Raw genomic sequence first — 17,386 nt, forward strand, 5'->3', positions numbered from 1 at the left:
GATCATTTCTTTTCTAAATTTCCTGGTCCTAGATGGGCGCTTACTACATTCCCAGGGTTTCATCAGTCTCTTTCCAGGTTATTGATCTTGGATGGACACTGCCATCAGCTCATGCCTTGATGAGACCTCTTCTCCTAGATCTTCCAAGGAAAATTTGTTCAACCCCTTATTTTGGCCAAAATGGGATTTGAATTTTTCAAAATCAAATATACTTAGAAGCATGCACATGCATGCATGCGCACTCTCTCACACACACCAATTAAAACATCCTACAAAAATGTAGAAATAAGTGTATATGTCAATAGGCTCCTCATTTCAAAATACCCAACAATAGCCACTAAATGCTTTGATAATTAAACATAATAAGGACCAACTTCCCCACTTTTGGAAAAATAACAATAGCTTAAAGTTAGGAAGAAACGTGGAGGAAAAGCAAAAGGTATTCAAGATTACTGCCCCAGTCTGTCCTGGTGTATCTATAGCTTACCTTTAGAGCCAACGGCAGGAGGGGACCCAGCAGGACACAGGGACCTCGGGGACCCGCCCCATCGGGGCTGTCAGGGACCCAGGTCAAACCGCCCACTCAACCTGACTTTCAGTGCTCTTTGTAGTCTGGTCTCTGCGTGTGTCTCCAATCCTATTTCTAAATTTTCCTCCTTACAATTCTGATTAAATGTATTCCTCCTTGCTTTCATGATTTTGCTCAAGCTGGTCCTTAGAGCAATAATGTTCATCTAGCGGTGGGGCTTCCCTGGTGGCTCAGAGGTTAAAGCGTCTGCCTCCAGTGTGGGAGACCTGGGTTCGATCCCTGGGTCGGGAAGATCCCCTGGAGAAGGAAACGGTAACCCACTCCAGTATTCTTGCCTGGAGAATCCCATGGACCGAGAAGCCTGGTAGGCTACAGTCCACGGGGTCGCAAAGAGTCGGACACGACTGAGCGATGGAACGGAGCGGTAACTCTATTTTCACAGGATTAAGTCTGGCTTCTCTCTTGGGTGTGGATTAAAGACTGCTTCCTGGATAAGCCCTGGTGTCTGACAGTGGAGGTATTGCTGGCTTCCTCCAAACTCTCACAGGACATTATTCTTATTCCTTTTAGGGACTGAAGCTTCCTATTCTATATAACGGTTATGTACATGCTGTTTTTAAGTTAAAAAGGAAGACCCTTTTCAGTATCTTATTCTGGTGAAAATAAGAGGCAAAGGAATTATCTGTGTGAAGCCCAGGAGAAAAGGTCTCATCAAGGCATGAGCTGGTGGCAGTCTGACCAAGACAGGGGACACAGAACACAGAGAACAGCTGCTTCAGCCGTCAGACCCGCGTGGAGCACCGAATCCAGCCTGAGCTGGCCTCAGGCAATATGGAGACAACACAAATGCTGTCTCAATCCATCATTTCCACGGTGGCAAGGACTATATCACAATTGATAATGGGTTGAGTGGGGCTGTGAGAAATTTAGCCTTGTTACGGTAAGTAGGAGAGAAAAACACGTCAAGATAATCCTGAGATTTCTGGTGGTTATGGGGTGAGTGGTGGTGCCACTAAAAATAAAGGGAACAAAGAACTAATTTGGGGTGGGACAGCACAGGCTCCATGTTGGACTGGTTGAGTTTGAAGCAAGTTTCTTTGAAATACACATGTGGAGATGGGAATGAAAAGGAGTTATTATGAGAGCAGTCAGGATAGCATTTTAGAAGTCCTGTGTACTGAGGGTGAGTAATTCTCACCATGACATTGTCAGAGACTTTAGAGGAAAATTATCTTGCCCAGAAAATAGAAAGTAAAATTGGGCGACGTATTGTATTGCAGTGAAAGAACCCTGTTATTATTTCCTATTGATTTTCCCGCTTCCTTCCTTTCTTTTCTTTTGGTAAAATCAAAATCCCATTCTAGTGAATGTATATTACATAAAGTCCCACACTTAAATAATTTACAGCTTGAACCAGGCACTTGTAGCGCTAAAAGACTGGACAATTTTTTAAATTCATCTTTCATTTGTTAATCCTTTGAAATGTGTCTCAAATTTGCCTTATACTGTGGTTTAAAAATCACATATGTTGGGACAAGTGGGATGATGAGAGCAGTTTGGGATTGACATGTACACATTACTATATTTAAAATAGATAACAAGGATCTACTGAATAGCACAGGGAACTGTCCTCAATATTGTGTAATAACCTGAATGAGAAAAGAACTTAAAAAAGAACAGCTACATGTACATGTATAATTGAATCACTTTCCTGTATACTTGAAACTAAAACATCATTGTTAATCAACTATACTCCAATATAAAATTTAAAATATTTTAACTTGTGGTAGAAGGATATTTAAAGATATGAATATTCTTTCACTAGTCAGTGAAAAAAGGCAAGCTTCTGGACATATATATTTCAATTTTGTTTTTAAATGTATTTCCAATAATAAGATACTAGAAAATATAGATTTAAATTTTAAAACTGATTTTATGTTGTATACTTCTATGTATCTTCTAAACTCCCTAAAATAAACATATATACTATCTATAAGCAGTAAAAATAGTCAATATTATGAAAACTGTATATAACAGATCATTAAAAATGATTTTTTAATATAATTCAACCAGGGAAAATGATACCAAAAATAATAGTGTCAAAAAATATTTCAAGTGTTCATTTTTAAATCTCAAATCTAGGGTATCTTACTTCACAGAAGAGGAGAAAAATACAAGAAAATATAAGCCAATACTAATCACCTATTGACGTTTATATTCTTTGTTATGAAGAAGTTATTTAAAAAATGCTGCCAGTAATATTACCAATATCAGGATGCAACTCAACTTGAGACATTCACTCTTCATGCAAATACCACCTTATCTCCAGACCACAACCAGGGAACTGAAATAATTAAACCAGGAAGTTCTTTCCTCACCTTAACAACCATTGCATTATAAAGCTGTCAGACTCTTTAGATGATCTTTGGACTTTTGGAGTCAAAATATTTATTTGATTACCTGGCCTTTTCTGTGCCTCCCGTGCATTGATAAATGCCAATGAATTCTGTGAGTTGTTTTTGTAACATCGCATCTTTGCCTTCAACTTGCGTAATGAATATATGCTGTAAAAGATCTGACACTGTTGGACGCTTTTCATAATCCTTAGTCAAACACCTGCACTGGCAAAAAGGAACATGCAATTATTAGATAAGTTAGAGTTTTGAATTTATTATTCACAATCCTAAAAACTACTCTAACACAAAGGAATGATGTTCTTCATTGATGCTCAGCCCAAGAAACATATCTCAAAAAAATGTTAAAACTGAAATCTGAGGAATTAATGTCTGTGAAAGTGCACACATCTGTGGGCGATTATGCTGCAGTGAAACCAACTTTCAACTAAATTCTATTTTCCTTGCCTCCTAGCAAGCATTACTGCAGACTGCTAATTGAACTCAGTCTCCACTGCCAAGTCTCTTTTAACGAAAGATAAACAACAATGAAGTCATTAAAGTTTTAATGCTTATCTAAAATTACAACAAACTTTTCAGTCTCCCTTCACTAACGCTTTTAAAGGTTTTTCAATTGATCTGTTTCTTTCTACGTGATAAAACTACTAACCCATATGTAAGGGCTTATGCACTGCTGCTGCTGCTGCTAAGTCGCTACAGTCGTGTCCGACTCTGTGCGACCCCATAGACGGCAGCCCACCAGGCCCCGCAGTCCCTGGGATTCTCCAGGCAAGAACACTGGAGTGGGTTGCCATTGCCTTCTCCAATGAATGAGTGAAAAGTGAAAGTGAAGTTGCTCAGTCGTGTCCGACTCTTCGCAGCCCCATGGACTGCAGCCCACCAGGCTCCTCCGTCCATGGGATTCTCCAGGCAGGAGTACTGGAGTGGGTTTGCCATTGCCTTCTCCGGCTTATGCACTGAGGATGTTTAAATCCCATGTCAGTGAATGGGTTTTGAGGTCCTACAGTACACGTACTAATGTGTATCACACCTCTTGACAGGATCAACCAGGTAAGAGCACCTGAAACAGCATCACAGGAGGAACCCTGGAACAAACATCAGATGTTTAATCAGCTGCCTTCAGACATTGGAAAGAGGAGTTAGACTAGTTTTCAGGGCAAGGAAACAAAAAACCTAGGATCGATGGGTAGAATTAAAAGAGAAATAGATTTCTGGTCCATATAAGGGTGAACTTTTGACAGAAGATGGACTGGGCAGCACTGGGAAGTAAGATTATTTTTATCAGGAGATTACTGATTGGCTTCTCAGTGCACCATGTTCAAGAAGGACTCATGCTCTGCATACTTTCAGTCCTGAGATTTTGAGGATCTATGGTTATGAGGAAACTGGTCAGGGTGGGGCTGTCATTTGAGAAGAGCAAAAAGCAAAAAGGAACCCAAACCTGACCTGAGCCATGCCACTTCTTATCTGTATTGTTAATCCTTCTGGTATGAGAATTTGGCAATTTATTCTACTGGAATAAACAGATACTGGCTTCCAAGATGGTGCTAGTGGTAAAGAACCCACCTTCTAATACAGGAGATGCCTGAGACAAGGGTTCGACCCCTGGGTCAGGAATATCCCCTGGAGGAGGGCATGGCAACCCACTCCAGTATTCTTGCCTAGAGAATCGCCATGGACAGAGGAGCCTAGTGGGCTACAGCCCACAGGGTTGCAAACAGTCAGACTCTAGCAACTTAGCTTAGATACTACCCAGGGATGCTAAAAGATGCTGAAGAATAAGGATGACAATGTCTCAAAATAAGAAGATGAGCTCTTAGTTTTCATTTAGTTTAGCACAATGTGTCAATTTCTGTCACCTGCAACACTTGTATCTATGTACTGAGTTTAATCACATTGGAGATTATTTTATTCACATAAAACCTTAACAGTTAAACTGTTGTGTGCCAGCCACTGGACTTAGAATGAAAAGTAAGGCACATTTGGTGCCCTGGAGTTGTTTACTGTCTATTTAGGGAGCCAGATCTCTAAACAGGGAGTGAAATAAAAGAAGAAGTGGTATTAGAGGAAGAGGAACCAAGGACAGGAAGAGCTTCCCGGGCAGAGACCTAACTGCCTGAAGGAAACGAGGCAATGCTTCTCAGAGGTGAAACTGTATGGAATATGTCAAAGTCACCAAGCTGCATTAACAGATCCGCATGGAACGATCTGCCCACATGAGTCATGACTACAAGTCGCGGGGAACACTTCAAAGTTACCAACGATTCTCTTATGACGTCTATGGAATTCAGCTGCAGTTCATTAAATATTATGCAGTGCGTAGTACATATGTAGCAATGATTAGTTAAGTGAAAACTAAAAGAAAAAATATTGCCAATATTTCTTGTGTTTGCATAACCCTTAAATCAGCCTCTTACCTTTTTAGAAACAAGCAGATATTCTTGGTATGAAAACCAGCAATTTCAATATGGACAAAGATGATTAGTTCCTCTACTTTTTTGCCCTTTTTACATTTTCTGAGTGAAGTTTGACACATTCAAGCTTAATGACCCCTTCTCTCCCATTTAAAACCTTCAGTCATCCCTTCCCTTATTTTTTCAAGGTGAAGTCATGAGAGAGACTGTGAAAAAAAATTCATGGACAGATTTAGAAATAGCTGATGCATAGCTTCTACTCAGTTGTCTGGAGGCACTGCATTTATACTAAATATCTGTCAAATTAAAAGTTAATTTCAAATATCTAAGATTTTATCTGTATGATTATCTGACTTACCAAGTGCAATGAAAACTCCCTGGCTGTGATGAGAATTAGTGATGAAGATAACTGAAGGGCTAAATAACTAACTGAATATATGATTGGTGAAAAGGTAGGAGATGCTAAGGGCAAGATTGCAAAAGGCAGGTGGACGGAAGAAACCATTCATGGGTGACGCAATGTCTGCAGAAGCACAGTCATCGATAGAATGAATGTGACCCTGAGATCATTATCAAAACAATAATAAGTTCACTGAACATTCAGAAGACACTACAAATGCTTATTTCGATGAAGATCATGGGAACCTCTACGGCTACTTAATAGATAAAGAGGAGAGTCGGAAGCTTGGAGGAGTGGTTATAAAAGGCCCATCTCAAAGTCACAGCGGGATGGAATCTCTTTGACTCCTCTAAAAGACTCTAAGGACTCTCCTCGTGGTCCAATGGTTAAACTCTGTCTTCAAATGCAGGGGGTGTGGGTTTGATCCCTGGTCAAGAAGCTAAGATCCCACATGCTTCCTGGCCAAAAAAAACACAAAACACAGAACAGAAGCAATATTTTAACAAGTTCAATAAGGACATTAAAAATGTGTGCCTGCTAAATCGCTTCAGTCATGTCTGACTCTGTGTGACCCTATGGACTGTAGCTTGCCAGACTTCTCTGTCCATGGGATTTCCAGGCAAGAATACTGGAGTGGGTTGCCATACCTTCCTCCAGGGAATCTTCCTGACTCTGGGATCGAACCTGGGTCTCTTAAGTCTCCTGCATTGGCAGATGGGTTCTTTACCACTCGTGCCACGTGGAATGGCCCACATCAAAATTAAAAAAAAAAAAACATAATAAAAAGAAAAGACTCTATTGTTACTCACTTGCTGATGAAGTCATTGAATTCTGCTGACCATATCTCAGGTTGCCGCAGTTTTGGGGGTGGATTCCTAGAAAAATAAGATACAAGGTTGGATGGTACACATTGGCCAGGCAGAACAAAATTAAGAGGCAGGACTGGACAGACTAATGTATCGCTGCATTCAAATCCTGCCAGGTATAATCAAGTATGACCATCATTTTCCAATTCAAAGACAGATAATTAGTTATTAGTCATTCTTTATATGGAATGACAGGTCCCTTGCTTCTCTGAAAGCACATAACATATCCTTTTTTTTTTCCCCAGCTGATCTTTCTTTTTTTCTTTGAAAGAACCTTCTTGCTTTGAACTGACAGCCCGAGAGGAAAACATAAATACTTAGCTGATTAGAAACAATGACTCCTGGGGAAAAGATTTTTTACTTTGAGTCCTACAAAAATCTCTGATGGATATTCAGGAGACACAAAGGTGAGCAGAAAGGAGGATTATTCAGAATATGCAAGAAACCTTATCAGAGAGGCCTTTATAGAAGAGTGCCTTTATGACTTGTTCTGTTGTTACTTGGGTAGATGGCCAGAAACAAGATTACAAAAGTAAGGAACTGGAAAATATGATTGGCAATAAAGCTCTGAATGCCACTGCAAGATTCTGTTATTAATTCCTTTCATTTTAAACTGAACAAATCTTTTCTTTTTTGTGATGTTCATGAACACAAAGGAACATCATCTGAAAATGAGGCTGATCTCTAACTGTAATCAAGCAACACTGATCAACCATGATAACCGTGACAGTTGAATGTCCTGAAGTACCGCTTTATGTTAATTCCAACAGCTCTTTGTTTTCACTAGTGGAATGGAAATACTTTGTCTTCAGCTCTGCTTTACTCCTTAAATAGCTTAAAATGAAATTAATGTACAGTCTGTACAGGCTCATTAAAGAAAAGTGCAGCTAGCCATCCACTAGATCACACTGAAAGCTCATTTTACAATCCTTAGGACTATTTGAAGATTGCTGATTTGCACATTAAAAGAAGTAATTCTTTTCTCCAACAATTTTGCTTGGCTTCTTGTTCTTCTGAAAAACTCTTAAGAGATGTACTGGTTTGCTTCCAGTAGAGCAAGATTTTGATGATTTTAGAACATTCAGAACCAGGTAGCTTTACAGATCCCCGTTTTTCCTAGTTATTTCTTCAGTCAGTATTCTTAGAACTCTATTTTAAAGGTATACTGGCAGTACAAGGAATAAGAAACAACTGAGATAGTACAGTTTCCAGAGGTACCTTGTTCACAGGTACCATATAGATCAACAGTAGCATCCCTCTTTCATGTGGCATCATCATTAAGAGTAATAACCCTAGACTAACTATGTTCATTTAAACCATAATTTAAATAGCTGAGGAAAAACAGTGCTTCACCTCACATACAGAATGACAACAGGAATTAGGATATACAGATTCTGTTGGTTTTCCTCAAATTTAATGAAATGTCTTAGACTTAATACAGAGCAGGTTCTCTGCTCTTTTTCTGTAATCTCATTTCCCCACTTACTGTGCATGCTAAGTCACTTCAGTCGTGTCTGACTCTGCGACCCTATGGACCGTAGCCTGCCAGGCTCCTCTGGCTATGGGATTCTCCAGGCAAGAATACTGGAGTGGGTTGCCACGCCCTCCTCCAGGGATCTTCTGATTCAGATCTTGAACCTGCATCTCTTATATCTCCTGCATTGGTAGGCAAGTTCTTTACTACTAGTGCTACCTGGGAAGCCCCACTTATTAATAAGCAATATATTTTACAAACAGTAAGATCTGAGAGATACATTGAAATTGTTTTGGAAAGGATGATACATATTTAAGGTAATATAACTCAGTAAATACAGGCAGGACAGAAAATTACAAGGTAAAGTTAAAACAAATTTGAATGCTTTACACTAATTTAATGCCATGCCAAATATTCCAAATAGATCTATTTGGAAATGAATAGGTCATACTGGCATTATTTCTTTAGGACTGGAACCACCCCCGACCAGGCGTTCTTACCTATGATTCAATGTTCTACAGGCATTAGGATCCCACAATTTATTTAATGGAGAGTATGGGAACAAATTTTAGCATACCTCACCTCTCCACCCTGGACCTATGTTCCCATAGGCCTTCTCTTTGCATTTCATTAAAATTAAGATAGCAGGCAAAATCCATAACAAAGTCTTTAGGATTTCCCTGGTCATATAGTGGATAAAAATCCACCTGCCAATGCAAGGTACATGAGTTTCATCCCTGGTCCAGGAAGATTCCACATGCTGCAGAGCAACTAATGCATGTGCCTACTACTGAGTCCTTGAGCTGCAACTACTGAAACCCATGTGCCCTAGAGTCCATGTTCCTCAATAAGAGAAGCCAGCACAATGAGAAACCTGAGCGCCACAACTAGAAACCAGCCCCTGTTTTTTGCAATTAGAGAAAGTCCATGCACAGCAATGAAGATCCAATGCAACCAAAAATAAAAAATAAATAATATTTTGAAAAGAGAGTCTTTAAAAGATAATACATGTATAATAAAAATAAGCAGTCTTTCATGTCAGTTTTCTGAACTATCTAGGAACTAACCAAAACATATCTAAAACAGTTTTTAATTAGTGACAAGCCAGAGGGAAAATCTTACAACACACATAAAAGGGGAGGTGTCTACACAGGAAAGTGCCTTCCTGGCTCCAAAGAGATTATTTTTCTAAGCTTAATGTTTTATATTAATATATTCAAAACACTAACATATTTAAAATCATTATTATTTTATCAAAAATTCTACTTCTAACTTTCTTAATACTATCATTTTAAAGCTCCAAACAAATGGAAGTCTTAGCAAGTAATAAAAAACTATTAGATTGATCAAGAGTGGAACAGAGCACATTACTGTTACAGGGACTGTGGACCAGGGAGCCTCACTGACGAATCTGGGAGTGAATGAAGAGTGACAGGAAGTGCTGTTTTTCAAGCTCAAATCCTTGCTAAAGAAAAAAAAAAAAAACACAATACCAAGAGAAAGCTCTTGTACTTAGACCAGGGAAAATAAAACTATGGTACAAAAAGAGTGTCCTGAAAGAAGCAGAATGATATTCCAGGCCAATCTGCTCCCAACCTGTGGAAATATATCTGGATATTTCCATGAAGAGCTTGACAAGGATTCAGTGGCTGGAGGAAGAGAGAAAATTGGCAGGTACTGGACGCACATGAGAGCTCTCTGACCTGGGTATTTTGAAGAGTGCTCTCATGGGATGCAGGTCAGCTAGTGGAGGGTCTCCATCCCCCAGCTCAATGGCTGTGATCCCCAGGGACCACGTGTCACATCTGGCATCATAAGTTGTATCCAGTTGTTGTTCACATGCAATTACCTAGTAGAAAATGAAAGAAAAAGGAAGCTTACAACTTCAATAAGCACATAGGAAAATGCTTAGAATGATGTGTAAGTGTTCAAACTGATTAGTTTTGATTTTAGAGTTCCCAGCCAAGGCAGTAACATGGGGAAGTAAAACCTCAAATTATAATTAGTAGTGGTAGTTTTATTCTAAGAATGTAGAATATCTTCGGAGAAGGCAACGGCAAGCCACTCCAGTACTCTTGCCTAGAAAATCCCATGGATGGAGGAGCCTGGTAGGCTGCAGTCCATGGGGTCGCTACGAGTCAGACATGACTGAGCGACTTCACTTTCCCTTTTCACTTTCACACACTGGAGAAGGAAATGGCAACCCGCTCCAGTGTTCTTGCCTGTAGAATCCCAGGGACGGGGGAGCCTGATGGGCTGCCATCTATGGGGTCACACAGAGTCGGACACGACTGAAGTGACTTAGCAGCAGCAGAATATCTTAGCAGGATTGAAAAGAATAAGGGAAGAAATCTATGGAAAAAAAAAAGTATTTTTGAAAATGCAAAACAGAAAGGGGAATGAAAAAGTGTACCTAATGGGAAGGGAAGGGATCAAACATACATCTTAAACTTGTGCAATGACAGTCATCTGATAAACATTTGATTAGTAAATGGAGTCATTCATCTTGGCAAAGATAACACATCTTTAACAAAATCTGAAGGATACAAAGAAAAATAAGCTTGCAGGAAGCCTAGGTATATGGCCTCCATCTTTTCTGACAACTTGAAAGCATAAATGAGACAACTGTGGAGAAATACAAAAAGGTTTATGCCATCAAGAGAAAAATAACTGGATAAAAATAAACATTCATAAGATATTAGCAGTTATCTGGGAGCACACTAGATAGTAAATTTTGTTGTTTAGTTGCTCAGTTATGTCTGACTCTTTGTAACCCCATGGACTACAGCACACCAGGGTTCCTATCCTTTACTATCTCACGGAGTTGCTCAAACTCATGTCCATTGAGTTGATGGTGCTGTCTAACCATCTCATCCTCTGTCTTTCCCTTCTCCTCCTGCCTTCAATCTCTCCCAGCATCAGGGTCTTTTCCAGTGAGGTGGTTCTTCACATCAGGTGGCCAAAGTACTGGAGCTTCAGCTTCAGCATCAGACCTTCCAATGAATATTCAGGGTTGATTTCCTTTAGGATTGACTGGTTTGATCTCCGTACTGTCCAAGGGACTCTCAAGAGTCTTCTCCAGCACCACAGTTCAAAAGCATTGATTCTTCAGCACTTGGCCTTCTTTATGGTCCAGTTCTCACATCCATACATGACTACTGGAAAAACCATAGCTTTGACTATACTAACCTTTGTTGGCAAAGTGATGTCTCTGTTAAGCTACAATCAGGTTCTTTAAAATTCCACTAATCACAGGATGTCATTGAAGAACAAGAAAAAAATTTTACATGTTGTGAATGCCAACTCACAAGATAAATAAAACATAATCTGGGGATGATGGCAGGTTAGACTTCTTATCACTTAACTACAGTAATATGAAATGAGATGCAAAGTGAAAGAAATCTAAGATCCTGTCTGGAATAGCGTTTCACCTTTCTGACTCCACTTAACATCAAATTTAACACATTAAAACATCCCTATGTTGGCACAGTGGGTGAATTTATGTCCCAATGTACCCATGACATTCTTAGTTTATGTTCACTTCCCTAGACTCATTATAAATACCTTCCCGATTCACTCTCCAAATTGTCCTGGCTTGTACAATAAGTTACATGGTCACCTATCATAGCCACTGTCTCCCCTGCACCATGAAACACACATACTCTGGAAAGGATGGCTTTACATAGTCAACAAATACTACCTTTGGTCTAGAATTTAATTGAAAAGGATGTCAAATCAAGAATGCCACTTTTCAACTTATAACTGATTTAAACAACCTTGTTTACCTTGTTGTTTTCTAATTCTTAGAAATTAGACAGGAATAACATAGAGCTCTTCGCATGAGGTGGCCAAAGTATTGGAGTTTCAGCTTTAGCATCAGTCCCTCCAATGAACACCCAGGACTGATCTCCTTTAGAATGAACTGGTTGGATCTCCTTGCAGTCCAAGGGACTCTCAAGAGTCTTCTCCAACACCACAGTTCAAAAGCATCAATTCTACTGCAATCAGCTTTCTTCACAGTCCAACTCTCACATCCATACATGACCACTGGAAAAACCATAGCCTTGACTAGACGGACCTTTGTTGGTAAAGTAATGTCTCTGCTTTTTAACATTCTATCCAGGTTGGTCATAACTTTCCTTCCAAGGAGTAAGTGTATTTTAATTTCATGGCTGCAATCAGCATCCGCAGTGATTTTGGAGCCCCCAAAAATAAAGTCTGACACTGTTTTCACTGTTTCCCCATCTTCTGGGAAAGACTGAGGGCAGGAGAACAAGGGGATGACAGAGAGTGAGATGGCTGGATGGCATCACTGACTCTGTGGACATGAGTTTGAGTGAACTCTGGGAGTTGGTGATGGACAGGGAGGCCTGGTGTGCTGTGATTCATGGGGTCGCAGAGAGTTGGACACGACTGAGCGACTGAACTGAACTGAACTGAACATAGAGCTGGTATTTATGTGATGTCTTCATTAACTAGATAGTTGATTATTCAAAACACATTCTTCAACAATTCTAGGTAAGTAGAAATTTACTGAAGTATTGCCAATCATTCAAAAGTTGGCAAATGCTTATTACAGAGAAATGAATATAATATGCACAAAATGTTAAACATATATTTATAGGCTAATTTGAAAAGACCACAATGAACCTTTCTCTTTTATATATTTTTGGTTGGCTGAGCAGGAGAAAACTTTCAAACCATGTTTGTGCTACAGCAGGCTTATTAATAGTAAATAATGACTTATCAGTAAAATGACTGTCTAATAACAGCATAGCAAGGAGTATTAACTTTAATTATTAACTCATTTATTACTCTGATAGTTATATTTTAGATAAAAATATTAACTGTACTCATAGAGTGCTTCTAAGAGCTACTAATCAAAATTGTTTTTACTAAATGACAAACTTAAAATATAATAATGGCTTTTTTACTATAAATTAGTATATTAAAAATATAAAACTAGACTATTAATTAATAGAAATCATATAGTTATAGTATTTCTTATAGTAATTATTCATATATGTAGATAAGATGTAAAGCTTGGTATTATAGCTAGATGTTATTAACTTCTCATTTTTAAACTTTTCACAAGCTTTTAAAAGACTAGTAATATATCAGAATTGAAGAAAAAACCCACATTTGAAATTCTTTTATTCAATTTTGTTTTTTCTTATATGACTATACAGTCTACACATATTTTATTTTAAAAGTTCCTTAAGATAATTTATCCTTTCTCCATATTTTACATTAAATTTACATTTTAACATTTTTTGCAAGTATTAATTGAATTAGTATCAAAATAGTAACAGCACACCAGGACTTAATCCTCCAGCAAATTTAATTCTATGATTCTGCAATATTAATGTAGCATTTAAATTACTTCTCTTCCTGTCACTCCCTAGAAAGATGTAGGCAAATAGCAGAGCTTTTCTCAAAGATGGCAGAGTTTTCAAACATAAATGTTCTTTACTGATAAATATAACTAAAAGGATTAAAAGCATTAACATTAAAGTGACTATGTCGAAAAGATATAACTCTAGAAAACTTTTCCTCAACTATTTTAGCAGTTTTTCTACATCTTCCCACAGGTGATGCTCAAAAAAATCTTCCAAAGTGTGATGTGGCCCTAAGCAGAGACACTCAACATAAGATCTACTATAAATATAGGTTAAAAGTCTCCATCTGATTTTAAATAAAGTCAAGGCTGTATATTGTCACCCTGCTTATTTAACTTATATGCAGACTACATCATGTGAAATGCTGCGCTGAATCAAGTACAAGCCGGAATCAAGATTGCGGGAAGAAATACCAACAACCTCAGGTATGCAGATAGTTCAGTTCAGTTCAGTCGCTCAGTCGTGTCTGACTCTCCGCGACCCCATGAATCACAGCACGCCAGGCCTCCCTATCCATCAGCAACTCCCAGAGTTCACTCAAACTCATGTCCACAGAGTCGGTGATGCCATCCAGCCATCTCTTTCTTGGTCGTCCCCTTCTCCTCCCGCCCCCAACCTTTCCCAGCATCAGAGTCTTTTCCAGTGAGTCAACTCGTCGCATGAGGTGGCCAAAGTATTGCAGTTTAAGCTTTAGCATCAGTCCTTCCAATGAACACCCAGGACTAATCTCCGCTAGAATGGACTGGTTGGATCTCCTTGCAGTCCAAGGGACTCTCAAGAGTCTTCTCCAGCACCACAGTTCAAAAGCATCCATTCTTCGGCGATCAGCTTTCTTCACAGTCCAACTCTCACATCCATACATGACCACAGGAAAAACCATTGCCTTGACTAGACAGACCTTTGTTGGCAAAGTAATGTCTCTGCTTTTTAATATACTATCAAGGTTGGTCATAACTTTCCTTCCAAGGAGTAAGCATCTTTTAATTTCATGGCTGCAATCAGCATCTGCAGTGATTTTGGAGCCCCCAAAAAATAAAGTCTGACACTGTTTCCACTGTTTCCCCATCTATTTCCCATGAAGTGATGGGACCAGATGCCATGATCTTTGTTTTCTGAATGGTGAGCTTCAAGCCAGCCTTTTCACTCTCCTCTTTCACTTTCTTCAAGAGGCTTTTGAGTTCCTCTTCACTTTCTGCCATAAAGGTAGTGTCATCTGCATATCTGAGGTTATTGATATTTCTCCCGGCAATCTTGATTCCAGCTTGTGCTTCTTCCAGCCCAGCGTTCCTCATGATGTACTCTGCATAGAAGTTAAATAAGCAAGGTGACAATATACAACCTTGACATTCACCTTTTCCTATTTGGAACCAGTCGGTTGTTCCATGTACAGTTCTGCCTGTTGCTTCCTGACCTGCATACAGGTTTCTCAAGAGGCAGGTCAGGTGGTCTGGGATTCCCATCTCTTTCAGAATGCTCCACAGTTTATTGTGATCGACACAGTCAAAGGCAATGAAGCAGAAATAGATGATAACATGACCCTTATTGCAGAAAGCAAAGAGGAATTTAAACAGCCTCTTGATGAAAGTGAAAGAGGAGAGTGAAAAAGCTGGCTGAAAACTCAACATTCAAAATAAGAAGATCACAGCATCTGGTCCCACCACTTCACGGCAAATAGATGGGGAAAGAATGGAAAAGAGTAAGAGACTTTATTTTCTTGGGCTCCAAAATCACTGCAGATGGTGACTGCAGCCATGAAATTAAAAGATGCTTGCTCCTTGGAAGAAAAACAATGACAAACCTATTAAAAAGCATATTAAAAAGCAGAGGTGACTATTTTGCCAACAAAGGTCAGTATATTAAGGGTATGGTTTTTCCAGTAGTCATGTATGGATGTGAGAACTGGACAATAAAAAAGGCCAAGCACCAAAGAATTGATGTTTTTGAACTGCGGTGCTAGAGAAGACTCTTGAGAGTCCCTTGGACAGCAAGGAGATCAAACCAGTCAATCATAAAGGAAATCAACACTGAATATTCATTGGAAGGACTGAAGCTGAAGCTGAAACTCCAATACTTTGGCCACCTGATGTGACGAGCCACCTCACTGGAAAAGACCCTGAAGGCAAAAGGAGAAGGGGACCACAGAGGATGAGATGGTTGAATGATATCACTGACTCAGTGAACGTGAGTTTAACAGACTGCAGGAGATGGTAAAGAGCAGATAAGCCTGGCATGTTGCAGTCCGTGGGGTCACAAAGAGTCAGACAAGACTGAGCAACTGAACAACAAAAAGGCACTTTTATATTTCTATTCAACTTAAAAACAAAATCTAAATATCATTAACAGAGATACATGCAACCTAGATGTCCACTGACAGAAGAATGAATAAAGATGAGGTATATGATGGAATTCCAGTTGAGCTATTTCAAATCTTGAAAGATGATGCTGTGAAAGTGCTGCACTCAATATGCCAGCAAATTTGGAAAACTCAGCAGTGGCCACAGGACTGGAAAAGGTCAGTCTTCATCCCAATCCCAAAGAAAGGCAATGCCAAAGAATGCTCAAACTACCGCACAATTGCACTCATCTCACACGCTAGTAAAGTCATGCTCAAAATTCTCTAAGCCAGGCTTCAGCAATATGTGAACCATGAACTTCCAAATGTTCAAGCAGGTTTTAGAAAAGGCAGAGGCACCAGAGATCAAATTGCCAACATCCGCTGGATCATGGAGAAAGCAAGAGAGTTCCAGAAAAACATCTATTTCTGCTTTATTGACTATGCCAAAGCCTTTGACTGTGTGGATCACAATAAACTGTGGAAAATTCTGAAAGAGATGGGTATACCAGACCACCTGACCTGCCTCTTGAGAAACCTGTATGCAGGTCAGGAAGCAACAGGCAGAACTGGACATGGAACAACCGACTGGTTCCAAATAGGAAAAGGAGTGCGTCAAGGTTGTATATTGTCACCTTGCTTATTTAACTTATATGCAGAGTACATCATGAGGAACGCTGGGCTGGAAGAAGCACAAGCTGGAATCAAGATTGCGGGGAGAAATATCAATAATCTCAGATATGCAGATGACACTACCCTTATGGCAGAAAGTGAAGAGGAACTCAAAAGCCTCTTGAAGAAAGTGAAAGAGGAGAGTGAAAAGGTTGGCTGGAAGCTCACCATTCAGAAAACAAAGATCATGGCATCTGGTCCCATCACTTCATGGGAAATAGATGGGGAAACAGTGGAAACAGTGTCAGACTTTATTTTTTGGGGGCTCCAAAATCACTGCAGATGCTGATTGCAGCCATGAAATTAAAAGACGCTTACTCCTTGGAAGGAAGGTTTTGACCAACCTTGATAATATATTAAAAAGCAGAGACATTACTTTGCCAACAAAGGTCCATCTAGTCAAGGCTATGGTCTTTCCCGTGGTCATGTATGGATGTGAGAGTTGGACTGTGAAGAAAGCTGATCGCCGAAGAATTGATGCTTTTGAACTGCGGTGCTGGAGAAGATTCTTGAGAGTCCCTTGGACTGCAAGGAGATCCAACCAGTCCATTCTAAGGTAGATCGATCCTGGGTGTTCATTGGAAGGACTGATGCTAAAGCTGAAACTGCAATACTTTGGCCACCTATTGCGACGAGTTGACTCACTGGAAAAGACTCATGCTGGGAGGGGTTGGGGGCAGGAGAAGGGGACGACCAAGAAAGAGATGGCTGGATGGCATCACCGACTCTGTGGACATGGGTTTGAGTGAACTCCGGGAGTTGGTGATGGATAGGGAGGCCTGGCGTGCTGTGATTCACGGGGTCGCGGAGAGTTGGACACGACTGAGCAACTGAACGGAACTGAACTGACTGAACATATACAATGGAATATGCCATGTACTAGGTG

At 39.7% G+C, this 17,386-nt stretch overlaps 1 protein-coding gene across 1 annotated transcript in view; it reads right to left on the bottom strand.

Annotated features, from left to right (window-relative positions):
* MYO3A (myosin IIIA) overlaps nucleotides 1-17,386 on the bottom strand; it is a 177,660-nt gene that overhangs the window by 110,865 nt on the left and 49,409 nt on the right. The window contains exons 7-9 of the mRNA XM_055428556.2: nucleotides 9,801-9,946; nucleotides 6,567-6,632; nucleotides 2,990-3,145 (exon numbers count right to left, since the gene is read on the bottom strand). Of these exons, the coding sequence (XP_055284531.2) occupies nucleotides 2,990-3,145; nucleotides 6,567-6,632; nucleotides 9,801-9,946 (368 nt within the window). The remainder of the gene's footprint in view (nucleotides 1-2,989; nucleotides 3,146-6,566; nucleotides 6,633-9,800; nucleotides 9,947-17,386) is intronic.

This window comes from Moschus berezovskii, chromosome 15, assembly GCF_049115385.1.
Source record: "Moschus berezovskii isolate FMDL1 chromosome 15, NW_MosBer_1.0, whole genome shotgun sequence".
Classification (NCBI taxonomy): domain Eukaryota; kingdom Metazoa; phylum Chordata; class Mammalia; order Artiodactyla; family Moschidae; genus Moschus; species Moschus berezovskii.